This window comes from Paramisgurnus dabryanus, chromosome 18 (genome assembly GCF_030506205.2).
Source record: "Paramisgurnus dabryanus chromosome 18, PD_genome_1.1, whole genome shotgun sequence".
NCBI lineage: Eukaryota > Metazoa > Chordata > Actinopteri > Cypriniformes > Cobitidae > Paramisgurnus > Paramisgurnus dabryanus.
Genome location: NC_133354.1, coordinates 31,698,499 through 31,712,262, shown reverse-complemented (window position 1 = coordinate 31,712,262; position 13,764 = coordinate 31,698,499). Strand labels below are relative to the sequence as shown.

At 37.4% G+C, this 13,764-nt stretch overlaps 1 protein-coding gene across 1 annotated transcript in view; it reads left to right on the top strand.

Moving 5' to 3' along the window:
• Positions 1–13,254, top strand: part of LOC135776750 (solute carrier family 22 member 4-like) — a 65,901-nt gene extending 52,647 nt beyond the window's left edge. Inside the window, exons 8-10 of the mRNA XM_065287651.1 lie at positions 8,102–8,284; positions 8,956–9,091; positions 12,933–13,254. Coding sequence (XP_065143723.1) covers positions 8,102–8,284; positions 8,956–9,091; positions 12,933–12,972 — 359 coding nt within the window. The 3' untranslated portion in view covers positions 12,973–13,254. The remainder of the gene's footprint in view (positions 1–8,101; positions 8,285–8,955; positions 9,092–12,932) is intronic.
• Positions 13,255–13,764: the final 510 nt, after the last annotated feature.

Genomic DNA, 13,764 nt, shown 5'->3' with positions numbered 1-13,764 from the left:
ATCCCAAATTTAATGTACTATAATAAACAATTTGTTATGTCCTAGAGCCTAATAAACAGTAACTGTTTAAGTCTTTGTCAAAAAAAAGAAAATCACATTGTAACATATATGAATCCATATTTACTTTATAACATTGAAGAATATGCAATTAATATTTAATTCTTAATTTAATTTTGCCAAAAAAAAAATCCCAGTGTTGAAGTAGGTATGTATATCATGCTGTTTCCTGAACAACGTTTATTAACGTGTCTGTAGTTCACATTAAATCTTCTTTTCATTAACAGACAGTTAATCAGTGTGAAAAAAATAGTTTGTTTAAAATGCAACCTTACATTATGTCTACATTTGTGCAAGTAATGACCACAGTGCAGTAATGTAAAGTATTCAGCAATCATGACATGATTTCATGTTTTTACCATGTTGGGGTTATTTTCTTTCATGGATTAGGGACCCCCTAAATTATGGAATTATATTTGTGTCAAATTAAATGAACGCAACTTTTGCAAAAACAAACAAAAATATACATTAATAAAAGAAAAAAACATTCTGAAAATAAAAACAATCATCTAACTAGCAAAAAAATGTACATCATCTTTAAATAAACTGCATTCTTTGTTTATGGTTTTCTAAGTTTCACTTTCCCTTAACATAGTTTTGAATGTGCTGCAAGTGTTTTCGTTTTCGCTTTTCAAGTTTTCGTTTGAGCTTCGCAAATTTACGTTCTCCATTTTGACACAAACCTCTCGTGAGGGGCGGGCTTAACAGCGGTTCGCTCTTATTGGCTTGTGATATTTTGATTGACAGCTCATTGAACCGGAACCCCGGAACAGATGGTGGCAGTAGTGCACCAATAAGCTGAATGCCAACCGCTGTTAAAAATAACAAGAAGAAGAATATCTGACGCTGTTTTTCAGCGGAGCTGCAAGTAGTCTAAACAAACGCTAATAAGAGTATATTAAAGAACATTAATGATAAAACACGGATAATTTACACATCAGCAAAAGAATAACAATAGGTCAAGTTGAGTAATCGGGAGGCTCACGGTCCGGAGCATCAACACCATCCTCCTCAGCCGGACAATCAAGGCAACCTGAGGTAAGTTTGTAATAACTATCAATATAAATAAATAATCCCACTGCAAGTTTTATTAATGTGAAGACTGCAACAGTTGTGTTAAACTGTATATAAATAGTATTGCGTTTCTCAAAAGCAGAGCAAAGATCGTTACGTAACAGACTATTTGTTCCATAGTTTACTTTGGCACATATGTTAGGCTTACAATGGATATGTGAAACGCGAAGATAATGATCTTTCTTTAATTGTGGTTAGGAAAACAATTCTATCTTTGTTATTGTCCATACAAAAACAAATGTAAGATTTTAGCCTAATTCGGCTTTTCTTTTTATATTATTTATCAGGACCAAAGATTGTCATTTCTCCAGGTAGGCACTGAACCAGTTCATGTTGTTCTCTATATATAAAATACCACTTTAAAGGGGCTTTGGTATATTTTTAGGTGTTTTTAGTTGATGTTTTTATAATATTTGAAATGTAACAAGTTCAGCATAGAATTCATGTTAGCTATTCCTACAAAAACAAGTGTGAGAACATATTTTGCAGCGTATGTTAAGTTTAAATCAATTTTAATTCAAATCAATTAATCTTTAATGCACGTTTACAAGAGCACCGTGGTACATAAGGTTAAAATGAAGCCTTGAAAGTGGTAGTCATGTTTGCTGTTACTGGTGGGACAGAAAGCTCTCTTTGAAAAGATAACATTTTAAAGATCTTTACTTGTGTTCAGAAGATGAACAAAAGTCTTAAGGGTTTGAAACGACTTGATGGTGAGTAAATGATGACAGAATTGTCTTATTTAGGTGCATATCTGCACCACATCTGGTGGTATTCAGCCTACCTGCCCTTAATGTTGAAATGCCACTAATTTGGTTTCCATAATACTTCACATGATGATTTACTATGGACAAAATTTTTTTAATAAGCTACGATTTGACCATACTTCTCTCTTCTTTTTTTTTTAGAATTGAGCCTCTATGGTGTGATGTTTGGTCGGCCGTCTCTTGTACTATGAAGAACTGCAATGGAAGAAGAGACAGTGCTTGATTCGGCAGGTGAACTGCACCTATTTTGAAAGACCAGATTTAATTTTAGAATATTTATCAAGAATTAATGTTTAATTTTTCATCTTTTATTTTTATTCATAATTCTAGCTGGGTAGGTGGCATGACATTAAACTATTAATAAACAACAAAAACACTGTAATAATACATCCTTCCCCCCACACTTTTTTTGCAAAGTCATTACTCATTATCATAGTAAGTAGTGTGCTGTCCCCTTCCCCTTAAAGCAAATGTGGTCTCAAGACTCATCCAATGCCATGTGTAAATAGGGCCTATGTTACATGAGATTGGAATATCATAAAGGATTTTAATCTTGACATTCATGTACTTGCATATAGTTACTTTGGCATTATGTAATTATGTGTCCTTAGAAATGTATCAAACTAAATTTTGCTAGCATTATAACACCTTGTTTCTTTTTCAGATGGTGGAACAACTTTTTCAAGAGGAAATTGTTGACATTGTCACAGAGGATGATGGTGTGGTCGTGGTGCCAGAGATCTATTGTCCTTTGTCAGACCAAAAGCCTTTGATATCACCATTGAATGTCTAGGAGTTATACCAACAGACACTTGATGTCATCCAAAGACTGTGCTCCATTTAAATTGTAAAAGTCATTTTCAGGTTTGAAAGATGCAGAAGTTGGTTCACAGATGTACTTTTTCTTTAAAACTATTTCCCACCTGTAATCACAATGGAGACACATCTCTGACTGCTGGGCTTCCCCTCTTATTGTGTTCAGATTCATATGCATCTGCAGGGTTATTCATGCCAACACTTTATAACGTTGTGCTGGTAATTTATCTTTATATATCATGCCTTCTCAATGCCTCTGTCAGCCTGTGCTTTACATATCTGAGAGTCAACGCAGCTAAACATGAAGGACAAATGCAAGACATTCATGTTATATATCGGCATATGGATGATTAGGTTAGAAACTGCTTTCTGTTTGTGTGTTTAAACATCACGACATAGAAAATTTACTGTCTTCCATTTTCTGTTGTGTAATAAATCATAGGAAAATCACTTTAAACCATTCAACCATTTAATTTCAGAAATAACTTTTTTGTAACAAAAATATTTAAGACTTTTTAAACCATGTATCACAATCACAAGTGGTTTTTGTCATCCTCATCCCATCTCCATATTGTTTCTTTATTCTGCTGAACACAAGACATTTTAGAAAAAGAAGACATTTTAATAAATGATGGTTAGCACACATGAGACTGTACCCATTGACTTCCTTAGATTTTATTTGTACCTTAGACGTTAATGGGTACACTCTCCTGTGTGCTTTCCATCATTTATCAAAATATCTTCTCAGCAGAATAAAGAAACTTAAACAGGTTTACAACAACATGAGGCTGAGTAAATGATAACAGAATTTTCATTTTTGTGTGAACTATCCCTTTAAGACTCTGTAAACCATTCAGATGCATGTAAAATCATTAACAACTGTTAAACAGCATCTATAAATGATAAAAAAAGACATTACTATTGGGAGAAACATTTTGTCTAGACATTTGAGTTCATTTCAACCGACACTGTAAAAGTAAGCATCATGTTGCACTGCTGTTTCCATTCTTTCTTTAAATTCATTTGCTTGGCCTTCGGTGCATGCATGTGTGATCAAACTCAGTTATTTGGAAGGCGTTTTTCTCTGACAGAAGCAGGTGCCTGTCAACCACTGCATCACCCGTGGGACAGAAAGTGCTGCCTCGTCCTGAGTATCGGCGTCTAGGGCAGTAAAATAAACAATAAGCATTTAATGACATCACTACATATAGCACAATAATCATTAAACACAAATACTTTAAAATGTATAACTTGTTTGTAACTAATTGTTGCTTTAGAAAACCGCAAGTTTACAAGGTTAACATTAGAACCCTGAAATTTTGAAGCTGGCCACCCTGTGCAAGGCTAACAGCAAAAACCTCTCCAGCAGCACATAAATAAAACTTGCAGTGGGATTATTTATTTATGTTGATGGTTATATTACAAACTTACCTCAGGCTGCCTCGATTGTCTGGCTGAGGAGGATGGTGTTGATGCTCCGGACCGTGAGCCTCCCGATTACTCATCTTGACCTATTGTTATTCTTCTGCTGATGTGTAAATTATCCGTGTTTTATCATTAATGTTCTTTAATATACTCTTATTAGCGTTTGTTTAGACTACTTGCAGCTCCGCTGAAAAACAGCGTCCGATATTCTTCTTCTTGTTATTTTTAACTGCGGTTGGCATTCAGCTTATTGGTGCACTACCGCCACCTTCTGTTCCGGGGTTCCGGTTCAATGAGCTGTCAATCAAAATCTCACAAGCCAATAAGAGCGAACCGCTGTTAAGCCCGCCCCTCACGAGAGGTTTGTGTCAAAATGGAGAACGTAAATTTGCGAAGCGCAAACGAAAACTTGAAAAGCGAAAACGAAAACATTTGCAGCACATTCAAAACTATGTTAAGTGAAAGTGAAACTTAGAAAACCATAAACAAAGAATGCAGTTTATTTAAAGATGATGTAAATTTTTTAGCTAGTTAGATGATTGTTTTTATTTTCAGAATGTTTTTTTCTTTTATCAATGTATATTTTTGTTTGTTTTTGCAAAAGTTGCGTTCATTTAATTTGACACAAATATAATTCCATACTAAATAACCTTGCCACCCCATTTATAAAAGGTTGACACAAGTTTGCAACTTCTCAGGTTAACATGGGATTGTCGTGTATTGGTGAAAACACTGTCTTTGAATCATTATGTGACACAATTTTTTTTGTGCATGAAACAGTTACAGTGGGTATAATAATACTTTCTTCCTCACTTACCTGTAGCCCGAATAATCACGCACGTCTTGTTGAGTGAACTTTGGCGCATTGTATAAAGTGAAACCATCCTATCAGCGAGTAAAGACAAACCCATCATAAAGTGATGTGAAATAGAGAGGCGGGACTCAAGAAATGCTAATCCAATCATATTAGCAATGTGAGTTAGAGAGGCGGAACTAAAGAAATGCAAAGCCAATCATAGCGATGTGAGTTACGGAGGCGGGCATTGCAGAGCACGAAAGCTGTTAACCGTTTGTGTACCACATAGAGCGTTATTTTTACAGAACGGGATTGCAAAAGATTTCTAATCTCATTTAAATGATTCCTGAAAAAATATATAATAAGTAAAAAATAGAAAACACAAGAATAAGACGGACATCAGTGGTTATATATAAATACAGATTCATTGTTTCGTCGAAATTATTGCTAGGGACAATTCAGTCTTCCCTGAATATTGGTAGGGACATGTCCCTAGCGTCCCACCCTAAATCTACGCCCATGGTCTAAAAAGATGTCATTAAAAACTTTTAAAATAACTTCGTGCTTCGGTGCTATGAAGGGTTTTAAACCTGGATTGGAAAACTTTCAGAATATCACACTCTTCCAGAAAGGCCATTACTTGTTTGCAAACTATCTTCTCAAGGATTTTTGAAAGAAAAGTTAATATGGAGATGGGCCAGAAATTAGCGAGAGATTCCGGATCTACATCAGCTTTTTTAATTAGAGGTTGTTCTATTGCAATGTAGTCAGACAATGTAGTACTTTAAGCTGTTTTTGGATTTAATGTAGCCTGCTGTAATGTGAGCACTAAAAACGCTTATTATTGGCTTTTGCACCCTCCTTATTATAAGCTCATTTTTAGTTGCTCAGCTCAGTCAGATCAGTGGATAAAGCATCAGATCAGCTGTTGTGGTGTTGTCCACACATTTGATCACTTGAGATCTCTGTGACCTATAAGGACTTCTACTAACTATGGCTGGGATAAACGATTATTTTTAAACGATTAATCTAGCGATTCTTTTTTCCATGCATCGATTAATCTAACGATTCATTTTATCAGTCCGATTCGACTTCGATTCGATTCGATTATTGATTATCTCCCCATTAATTAACTAATAGCAATTTATACATGTTGATTTACATATCTGAATGTAAACATTTCAATATATGTTTATTGCTCTTGAAATTTCTAAATAAAAAAAGACTATACAAGTGCAAAATAATGCATTCTTAGTCAGAGGTAGCATTTCATAAAGCGTTTGCAGCTCATTCTGTGCTGTTTAGTAACAGTATAAAAATCTCAAGTTCAAATGACTTTATTTTGCATGCATTTATGAGCAAAACCTCTTCAATGTGTTTTTTGATGGTCACACAGTGTAATTTTTATAACTTGATTTGTTTAATCCACATTGTTTTCGTGCTGTTCTAGTCCATTTAATGACCGATATAAACACAATTAGACTTAAGAAGCACATATATTATTAAATCTCTTTCTCTTAAGTTTATTAAGATAGATGAGGACTCATTTACTGCTTTACAGAGAGTGAATGAAAACGCAGTCTTCTGGCAACAGTGTGTTTTTACAAATTTCATTGCTTTTTGTTAAATTGCTCTGTTTAAAACACAGTTGGCATCACATTCATGATTTTATGGTAAAATGACACTCTTTCGCGTCAATCCACGAGCATTTAAACCATAAACACAGCACTTTCACTTTAAATGAGCTTGAGCAGCGCAGCAGAACCCACGCAGAAACGATTGCAGCACTGTTGCTACAGAGCCGCGAGCTTGCGCTCCTCATGCGGCAGGGTGCATGCTTGTTAACATTGGCGCTGAAAAAACATTCGCCGCTTACGCACTGCTCACACTTGCTGTGAAGCTGGCGTGGACTGGAGCCACTCGCGTTGCTACTACTCAACGGTGCCGTCTTTTTGAGTCTGACGAATATTTTGCGTCGACGTATTTTTTGCGTCGACGTCGTCGATTACGTTGACGCGTTGTCCCAGCCCTACTACTAACTATACATATCTTTGCCACTACATGTCAACTAACTTTTATTAATTTGCAACTATATGTCAACTAACTGTCATTAGAGTATTAGTAGACACTAAGGGTTAGGGTTAGGGAAAAGGTTGGGGTTAGTGGAATAAGTTGAAGTGCACCTGCAAAGATTCTTATAGACAGTTGAATGTCTGTTAAGGGGTCATCACAATAAATTATTTATAGATATTAAGCAGATAGTCTACTACTGTAAAGATTGGTAGTTGATAAGTTGTTGCAAAGTTACTTAAAATAAGGAAAATGCAGAGGTAGAAAATAACGAATTACATTTACTCCCGTTACTGTACTTTAACTTTTTTTAGTAGTTTTTAAAATCTGTACTTTTACAACTAAAGTATGTTTTTGTTTAAGTATTGTACTCAGTAACTTTACTTTTACTTAAGTAGAATATTTTATTACTCTTTCTACCTCTGGTGAAATGTCTATAGTTCAGAGTATTTAAAGTCTTTTTGCACAGTGATTAAAAAAAGAGGTTGTACCGCCCGCTTTAATAATAGTAACATATATGTATACATTTAAATTTTAATTTTGTTTACAGGTGTTGTTCGTGTAATAAATATGGTACATTTAAAACAGTGGTCACCAATCCTGGTCCTGGAGGCCCGGTGTCTCTGCAGAGTTTAGCTTCAACCCTAATCAAACACATATGAAGCACCTTAATTAGCTACTTGAGCATTTATAGCAAGCCATTTAACCACTGTGACATCTAGAGGCTCCTTAGTGAATCACAGGAAAATAAGAAAACAGTAACGCATACCTACGCAAAAATGTAGCATGTGAAATTACAGCAGTGTGTGTGTGTGCACAAAATTCTTTGGAATTTTTCTTTTTGCAGACCTCCCTTTAGGTTCTCTGTATTCATAATACCAAGCACACATAAACCGGATTAGCATGTTTTACTTTTCTTTCTTCTTTTATTAATAACAGAGGCCTGATTAAATCTTACACTGCAACCTTTCACACTCCTGGTATTAGCCAAGTATATGTATAAAAAATGCAGATCTACCTATCTGATGATGTGTTTGATCGTTGGCACAACCTTTTCTCAACTTTGATTTTGTTTTTGTCTCCTTTTAACTAACAGATATGAATTCTGTTTCCATTGCGTTGGTGATGTTGGGAAAGTTTGGCCTGTCAGCAGCCTTTTCAATTGCCTACGCTGCAAGTGCCGAGCTTTACCCCACCGTTCTGAGGAACTCTGCATTAGGAATCTGCTCAATGGCATCCAGAGTCGGCTCCATTACTGCACCATACTTCATCTACTTAGGTCACTAAACTTTAATCTGTGTAAACTACTCAAACTAATCTTCTCCAATCTGCTAACAGAGATGTAAGTAGGAATCCAACAGATGAAATAATGTGTATTTCCCGCAGTTATCTCATAATTTACACCTCAAACTTCTCTGCCCAATGTACATCATCTCATTAAATCAGACAAACAATTAACCGTGTTTCCATATACAGAGTGAAGAAGAATGAGCATCAGATATTTTGTTTGTATTTGTTAAATGTTTCTTGTTTTACATTTCCACAGTCAGGTGGATGACTGCTCTGTTATCACAATTAGAAAACCCCTAAAAAAATTCTGTCATCATTTTCTCACCCTCATTTCTTTATTTTGTTGAATACAGGAGAAGATATTTAAAAAAATAAGCACACAGCTGACTGCAACCAATGACTTCCATAGTATTTGTTTTTCCTACTATTGTGTCATCTGTGTGCTTACCATCATTTATTAAAATATCTTATTCTGTATTCAGTAGAATAATTTTTTGGTGAACTATCCATTTAAGCTGTTTGCTGACAAGCATGATACTGAATTACAGGCAAACATGGTGGTCATGTTTATCTAAAATACAGAGATCACCATAAGATGTTATTAATAGAATATCTGAAACCTTCACATCTGCACATTTGTCTATTGTCGTTTCATTGCAGGAAGCTACTACAGATCTCTGCCTTACATCTTAATTGGCAGCCTAAATGTTTTCTCGGGGTTGCTATGTCTTCTCCTTCCAGAGAGTTTAGGATGTCCTCTACCTGAGGCTATCAGTCACATGCAGAGAGTAGTAAGGTAAGTCAAAATAAGCACAGCAACTTTTGCTGTTGCATAAGCATCATTACAAAGTGTATTGTGTTCATAGAAATATATTTATTGTTTGTCAACATGTGTAAAAATGTAGTTTTAACATTTTCAGCTGCACTGTAAAAAGTATTTCGTGGTGCTGCTGTTTCAACTTATTTTTTCTTAAGTTGACACAACTTGCAATTTCTGAATTTGTTCAGTTAAGGTTTTTGTGATGAGTCAGACAGATGAGGATCCATTTGCAACTGTTTATTGTTGAAAGCACACAACAAACAGTCATAATTGAATATCCAGTCCAAGGTCGGGGCAGGCGGCAATAATCAGTCCAAAATAAGCACCAAGAAGGCAAACACGGGTAACACAAGTAAACGCTCAGAAATGCTGCTAGTGGCAAACAAGACTTTGCAAAGTTAGTGTGTAAAAGTCCCAGGTGAAATAGACCCGCTGATATGCTGCAGCTGGTGCGTGATCAGCGGGCTGCGGGGAGTTATGGGAGATGTAGTCTAATACGCGGATGAGTGTGAGGGTTGTGCACTGGGGGCATTAATGCTGACATTCGTCACAGAGCCATCCTCCTGCGAGAAGCTCCAGACGTGGGAAGTGTTCTTTCGGGGACGACCTCGGGACGGTTCGTCAGGGTTATTCTTGATGGAAGTCGTGGATGAGGTTGGGGTCCAAGATGTTGTTGGCATTTGCCATTGGAGTCCAGCAGCTCACTGACCAGAAGGGATCTTCAATGTCTATCACGATGGGAGGGGGGCCTGACTGCTCGGACTCTACAGCCACTCCCAGGTCCTCAGCGGGTTTGAGCAGAGACACATTGAAAGTGGAAGAGATGCGATAATTAGGAGGGAGTTGTAAACGGTATGACACAGAATTAATTTGTTTGATGATTTTAAAAGGGCCAACATACCTGGGACTTAATTTCTTGCATGGGAGACGAAGTCTTAAATCTCTGGTAGAGAGCCATTCAAGCTGGCCAGGTTCGTAGCTGGGTTCCGGGCGTCTGTGGTTATCCGCTTTGTCTTTGAGTTTCTTGGTGGCTCTTGATAAGTAAATGTGTGCTTGCTCCCATATGTCTTATCTGCGTATGAACCATTCATCTACAGCTGCAATGTCTGCAAGCTTGTCATCCCAGGGGAACATAGGAAGTTGATACTCCATTGTCCTTGGGTGAGACCTGTGGTGGTTTTCTTTACGGAGTTCTGTGAATATTCTTCCCAAGGTAGGAAGCAACACCAGCCGTGTTGGTTTTTGTGACAATGAATTCTGAGAAATTTAGTGAGTTCCTGATTGAGACGTTCTACTTGTCCGTTAGATTGCGGGTGATAGCCGGATGTGAGACTCATGTTGATGTTTAGTGCTTTGAAGAACGCTTTCCATAGCTTGGACGTGAGTTGGGGACCACGGTCTGATATGATGTCCTCTGGGAGTCCATAATAACGGAAAACACATTGGAGCAGCTGTTCTGCTGTTTCCATGGCAGATGGGAGTTTGGGCAAAGGGATGAATCTATGTGCTTTTGAGAATCAATCGATGACAGATAGTACAACAGTGTTAACTTCAGAATTCCAGGTTACGGTAATCAGTCAGAATAGTGAATGGGTGTTTGGCGCCCTCTTCTAGTGCTGTTTTTTTCGCTAACAGTTCTCGGTTGCCTACATCATAGTTACGCTCAGGTGGGTTCAGTTTTCGAGAGAAAAAAGCTCAGGGATATAGTTAAGTTGGGATACCTTGCCTCTGGGATAAAATGGTGCCCACGCCGGAGTTGGAAGCATCAACTTCAACTATGAAGGGTTTTTCTGGGTCTGGATGATGTAGGATCGGGGCTGAGGCGAAACAGGATTTCAGGTCTTTAAATGCGTTTTCTGCATCAGGGTTCCAGGAGAACTTGTGATTGGACTTGTGTACTAGTGAAGTTTAAGTAGCTGCAATGATGCTGAAATGTTTGATAAATCACAGATTGAAGTTGGCAAACCTCTGGAAACGTTGTAGTTCTTTTTCTGTGGTGGGCCTGGGTCAGTTAAGCACTGAGTTAACCTTCTTTTCGTCCATGTCAATGAGGTGTTGCAGGACTGCTTTGACGTGAATGATGTGTTGTTCCAGGGAATCTGAATAAATCAGAATGTTGTCGATGTAGATGATGACGAAATGGTTGAGCATATCCCGGAAGACATCATTAATAAATGACTGGAATACAGAAGGGCTGTTAGATAACCCGAAGGGCATCACCAAGTATTCATAGTGGCCATTGATGGCAGAAAAAGCTGTTTTCCACTCGTCTCCCTACTGGATGCGTATTAAGTTTTATAAGCGCTGCGTAGATCCAGCTTACTGTAAATCTTGGTGCTGCGTAGTTGTTCATGAGCAACAGGGACCAGAGGTAGGGGGTAGCGGAACTTAACAGTTATGTCATTGAGCCCTCGATAATCAATACAGGAACGTAGACCACCATCTTTCTTACCTACGAAGAAAAACCCCGCCATAGCTGGTGATGTAGAGTAACAAATAAACCCCTTTGCTAGTTCAATGGAGCAGTGGCTGGTGCGGTGAGGTGGTAACTGTGTCACATTGGTTTTGCTGAATGGGACAGCCTGGTCTTGATACTCGTGGGAACATTATCAGGTAGGGTGGTGACAGAGCTGATTTGTGAAGTACATAAACGAATTTCTGGGGTTTTACTCACACAAGAAGTTAAACATTCATCACTTCACTTGAGAATACATTTTTCCTTGCATGAGACGAGAGGGTTATGCTGATGGAGCCAGGGGAATCCAAATATGACAGGGTTGTGAGGAAACAAAATGACATAAAAGGTGATGTTTTCTATATGTTTTGTTGATGAGGGTGATATTCTCGGTGATGTGGATGACTCGACCGGAGCCCAAGGGCCATCCATCTAGTGCTGCAATGGAGAGAGGAGGTACATGGGGTTACAGAGATGCCGTGCGATTTAACTAGACCAGAATCAATAAAGTTTCCTGCAGCCCAGGAATCGAGTAGTGCTTTAGAGGGTATAGTGGTATATTGCCATGTTAAAGTAATGGGTACTTCCATACAATCGAAGACAGAAGTGGGAATAGATGCACTCACCCGACTGAGACAAGTTTGTGATGGGCGTTTGGGACAGACGGCGAGGACATTGCCAGATTCACCACAGTACAGGTACAGTCGTTCTCGAAAGCGGGGTTCTCACTCCTCCGCTGTAAGTCGTGCTTGCCCCACCTGCATAGGTTCGCAGTCCTCGGGGAGAGATGATACGGGAACACTAAACCCTCGCACAGGTCTTTTGACTCGCACGTTTTTGATGCGAATAGCCAGCGTCACAAACTCATCTAAACTCTTCCCCTCGTCCCGGTAGGCTAGTTCAGACTTTAATTCATGACTCAATCCTTGTCGAAATAGGTTCTCTTAAGGAGTGGAGTGTTAGTATCTATCATTTTCAAACTGTTATAAAACATTATTTCTGATTATTCTGTAAAACATTGCTCAAGAAAACACTATTCACTTATTAGGTTTAGATGTTTCATTTAAAGTTACCATTATGATAAAGATCAGTGTTTGTTTTAGTTGGACTCTTGACTCTGAGATTGCTGGTGACAAAGAAATTAGTAAAAAGTTAATTTATTCACATTGCAGTGCATGCTGGGAATCCTGAATGTGATTTATAATTTGTTGATACCCAGCATGCATTGCAGCATGAAGCTTTACATTTCTTTTTCACAATTATGAAAAAGACTAAAGAAAATTAGGTTGAAACAGCAGCACCACGAAATACAGGTTTTAAATGTTTTTAAATGTTTTGAAAAAGTAATTTTTTTCTCCCCAGATGTAAAAAAAGACATCCTCATAGTTCAACCCATTTGTAGTTCATCACACAAATGTGAAAAGGAAAGCAAATCTGAAAAGTTGACCAAGACGTTTTACATTCCAAATGCACATGGTCATTCATTGTATCATCATACATTAGTTAGTTTAGGTCAATTAAAATATTATTCATTTATAAACAAATTCATTTTAGTTTTACTGAAGAAATGCAGTGAGTGTGAAGTGACAGATTAATAAGTGAAATTTTAATTTGTGTCTTAAACCCATCGAATTATCATAAATTGGTTGTGTTAGGTCAATTAAAATATTACACATTTACAACAGATGTATTTAGTTGTTAGTATTTATTTATTTATTTATTTTGTTTGTTTGTTTTGTTTTTGATGAATGTCACTTGTTCGGGTTGTACATGTAATGAGAGAGAAGTGATGCAGTGCAAAAAGTATTTTGTGGTGGTGCTCTTTTAAAGCAACACTATGTAGTTTTTTACCTTTAAATAATGTCTCTTAAATTATTTCATTGATAGAACAACTTTTAACTGGACACATTTTCTGTTGCTGCAACCTGAGCAGCCTCCTAACTGCTACAAGCACACTCTGAAAGTGGCGGTGGAGGGTAGGAAACACAGCCCCGCCCCTCCCCCTGCCTGCAGAAGAGTGTCTGATACCAGGCACTGTTGCGCTTTTCAACCACATGGGGGAGCTGTAAGTCATTTTTAAATGGAAACTACATAGTGTTGCTTTAAATACATTTTTCAGTATGTAAAATAAATCTTTGTTTTCCCCAGAGTACATATGTGAAATGTGAGCTTAAAATACCATATAATTTATTAT